The 3,859-nt window shown below is 46.3% G+C and overlaps 1 protein-coding gene across 1 annotated transcript; it reads left to right on the top strand.

The window, feature by feature from the left end:
* The first annotated feature begins 2,595 nt into the window (after positions 1-2,595).
* Positions 2,596-3,399, top strand: LOC119297207 (LOB domain-containing protein 12-like). Its single transcript, XM_037575083.1, has one exon. It carries the CDS (start codon positions 2,750-2,752, stop codon positions 3,281-3,283), a length of 534 nt encoding a protein of 177 aa, XP_037430980.1. The 5' UTR covers positions 2,596-2,749; the 3' UTR covers positions 3,284-3,399.
* Positions 3,400-3,859: the final 460 nt, after the last annotated feature.

The raw sequence follows: 3,859 nt of genomic DNA, 5'->3' as shown, positions 1-3,859 counted from the left end.
GTGTAGAATACTGCTTAATATTATGATTTTCTTTGTTATATCAAACTCAATTAGGTGAGGTTTTTTCGCTCGGAGATTTGATATTCATATCGTGTACGAGTCTTGGATCTGACATAATGAGTATGTTACCTTTGGCCTCTGCTACTGTCACTGCCGTATTCGCTGTGTACTGCTATGAAGAGTAAAAAGCTAGACTGATTTTATGCTCTACATATTTGTACATATTAGGATCACGCGAAATGATGCTTATGCTACAATGTCTTTTCTTTTGAGATAATTCGGTAGGGAAATATTGTGCATTTAACTTCATGGAAAGGTGCTATTGACTTGTTGAGCCTAACAGAAAAGACAATCCTAAGACATGGCATTGGCTATGTTTCGTTGAGCAATAGGACAGTTTACCTTAGAGAATTCAGAATAGAAAGAAAGCTCTCTTGGAAACACATGAAAACCTAAAAGGTTGGTAGTGAGAATGAAGAGTGAATTAAGCATGTGAGTTACCCTGTAACGTCAGACACTTAACATGTGGCAGTGTCGGTTAAACCCAAGTCTGAAGTTTGATCCCAGAGGCACATGCACACACAAGGCGAACCTAACATGAGTTAGCTAGTGGTCCAGGTCCATCATGATAGATGGAATCTTGGAACCTCTGTCCTTTTTTCCTTGCGGAATGGCAGGGTCTACCCAATTGGAGGCGTTTACATGGGATGGGAACAAGTCGTCGTGTTGGGGAAAGGAGATGTCTGTTGCATGTTCCAGTGCCCTAGGAAAGTTAAAAGAAAAAGTCTACTACACTGTGGGTTAGTCTTAGTGCCTGGAAAATAACCCGCGGATTGATAGAGGGTGGTAAAAACACACAAGGTAAATCAGACTACGGCCTGTCTGCTGTAGACTGGCCATGCGTGGGTGGCTCTGTTAGTCCAGTGAGTTTACCAAACCATGTGATGGATCCGTTTGGACTTTGAAATTAAGCAGCAACTGTGAAGACTTATTTGCAAGGGTCTCTTGGGGTTAGCTCTTTGGCGGTGAAACATTGTCGGCAGGTTAGTTATTTAGGGTGAAACTGAAACATGCATGCCCGAACTTTCTTGAGTTTTGATAGCAACGTGCATGTGCATGCACGCATCGCAACAACTTTAGAAATCCTGCCTCCTTCCTGGGTCAGGACTCGGTACTTTGTAGTACTCCTTTTTCCATGCACTCACAAAGGAGGACGCTGCAGACTGCAGTACACGAGAACACAGAGAAAGAATATGCCTTCTTTTTTCTCTCGACAGATGAAAATCGATGCATGAGAGGCAAGACTTTTGTACATGCTGATAGTATATGATACAGATAGTATACTATGCTTCTTGTTTCTCTTCTTTGAGGCAGCAATAATCCTTCTAGGCAAACTATGCATCTTGTAGTGTAGCTCCAGCATGAATTTGTCCTGTCATCCACACTGGAAACACAACCGGGTTAGCTAGAGGTATAGGGTGTGGTTGCACAGTCTGCATCACAAGTTGGTACGAGGCCTTAATGCGTTGGACATGGCCGCATGGGTGCACGTACGTACCTCATGACTAGCATCAGACATTGCGGATACTTGTCTCTAGCTACCAATGCTATTATTGACATGTATATTATAGAAATGCTTCCATACGATGATGTAGCAGTGCCGTTCTAGTGCAGGACAAATCCCCAATCTCTCCCTGTCCGCATGATGATGATGTAGCAGCACTGTTCTAGGGCCGGGCGTTCATACGTGTCAGGTTTTCTCCTGGTCTTGGCATGATCTATTTAATATGCGTATGGGATAGACAAATACTGGTATCTGTTGTTTTCTCACTGTATTTGATTAGTAGTGCTAGTACTGTAGTTGATTAGCATTGAAGATTGAATTGAAGCTAGTAGTAGTACCTCACCAATTTGTAGAGAAGAGTGAAACAGACATCCTCACGTCGAGCCCCGCCATTTCCCTTGCCGACTTGATAATTATTCACCTCTAGGCTAGCTCTAGCTAGTAACACTGCTTCCTCTCTAATTAATGCATGTTGGTGCTAAGTCTTCGATCTTCACCTCATTTTTGCGGGGAAGCTAGCTAGGTTGATTAAACAAGTACATGTTAACAGCGTGCGTCAGACGGATCAGACCGGCAATGCTAATGAAATCTCCAGTGTCATAGTGTGTGTTTCATCTAATGGAAGGTCAACTCTGAACGTGCATGCATGCAGGGTCAAATATTGATCCAGACTCTACAGCCAGCTAAGTGTGGCCGGCGGTGCCGCGTGAAGTGAATGGTAAGCAGAATTGCCAGATCATGACGACCATTGGAGGATGCATAGATAGATTACTAGCTAATAATCAACCTTTGCTGCTAAATACAGACAAACAAGGCAGAAAGCCTTTACACACACTGCACGCAGTACCAGTAAGTACATGGCTCTACACCTATTCTACGCTAGATGAATGTGATCCAGCAAGCAACATGACAGAGCTCATTAATTAGCGCAAAACCATCACTAAACTAGTTTATCATCCTTGTTTGTTTGTCCTGATTAACGAGGGTGTGCATGGACTTAGCAGCCAACCTCCCTCATTGACACCTAGCTTAGCCTCCATCTTCCTTCCTGGCTGGATGCTTCTTCTATAAAAAGGCCAAGCTCTGCACCCATCACCCTCCCCCTTTGCAACCATCTCCTTCCATTGCTCTATCTTCTCTTCTCTCCTCTAAAGCCCCGTAGCAAATAGGAAAGCAAGCACTGCCATGGCCGGGGCTCAGACCGGGAGCAGCGCCACACCGTGCGCGTCATGCAAGCTCCTGCGGCGGCGGTGTGCCAGGGACTGCGTGTTCGCGCCTTACTTCCCGCCAGAGGACCCGCACCGGTTCGCCACCGTGCACCGGGTCTTCGGCGCCAGCAACGTGAGCAAGATGCTACAGGAGCTCCCTGCGGCGCAGCGGGCCGATGCCGTGAGCAGCCTGGTGTACGAGGCCACCGCGCGGATGCGGGACCCCGTCTACGGATGTGCCGGCGCCATCTCCTACCTCCAGCAGCAGGTCTCCCAGCTCCAGGTGCAGCTCGCCGTCGCGCAGGCCGAGATCCTCCAGCGCATCAACCACCCGTCCCCGGCGTCTGCATTTCATCTGCAAGAGCTTCAGCAGCGCCAGGTGCAGCAGCAGCAGCAAATGCAGATGGATGATGATGACAAGGCGTATAGCAGCCTCGTCATGCAGAATGATCTGATGAGCACGCTGCTGCTGCAGGAGGCGTGCCTTAAGAAAGAGTCCCTATGGACATGATCATTATGTGCCATAACTGTCTAGTGTTTTTCTACTTTGATGATTCATAAACAGTGTCTCTGCTTCTGTAATTTTCTGAAAATTGGGAAATTGAGAAGAAAGTTGATTGCTTGTGACACATGTTGTTTCGGATAATGCCTCCGCATCGCACACACCCAGTTGGGAGTTGGAACACATGTTCATGCATTGCATAGCACCTCCATTTCTATTCATTGGTCATCTAGACAAAAACTGGTTGAGGTTTTCTGAACCACAAAGTTCAGTTAGTTCAGGCTTATCTCCACAAGACATGTTTGAGGAGTGCCTTTGTGCTCGCAGTTGCAGATATTGTTGTTTGTTGAAGATGTGAAGCGCAGTTGGCTTCACTCACATGGTATGCACAGTAGGGTCCAAATAGTTTGTTCGTGCACATCACGACATGAAGCATCCCAAGGTAGAAGAAGTAATTAATGCTTCCAAATGGAAGACCTGACCTAATAGATTCCTAATCTCTCTGCACAAGACATGTGTCCTGTGTCTGAACCAGCACTTGCCTGGCTTCACTAACATTTGACCTGTCAGATATTGCTTGTTATA

Source organism: Triticum dicoccoides, chromosome 5A (assembly GCF_002162155.2).
Source record: "Triticum dicoccoides isolate Atlit2015 ecotype Zavitan chromosome 5A, WEW_v2.0, whole genome shotgun sequence".
In the NCBI taxonomy this organism is placed as follows: Eukaryota; Viridiplantae; Streptophyta; class Magnoliopsida; order Poales; family Poaceae; genus Triticum; species Triticum dicoccoides.
The sequence above is the reverse complement of the archived record's forward strand: the minus strand, read 5'-3'. Positions and strand labels throughout refer to the sequence as shown.

Excerpts from the sequence above, each read along its gene's own strand:
- LOC119297207 (XM_037575083.1), top strand. The coding sequence starts at position 2,750 with ATGGCCGGGGCTCAGACCGGGAGCAGCGCCACACCGTGCGCGTCATGC.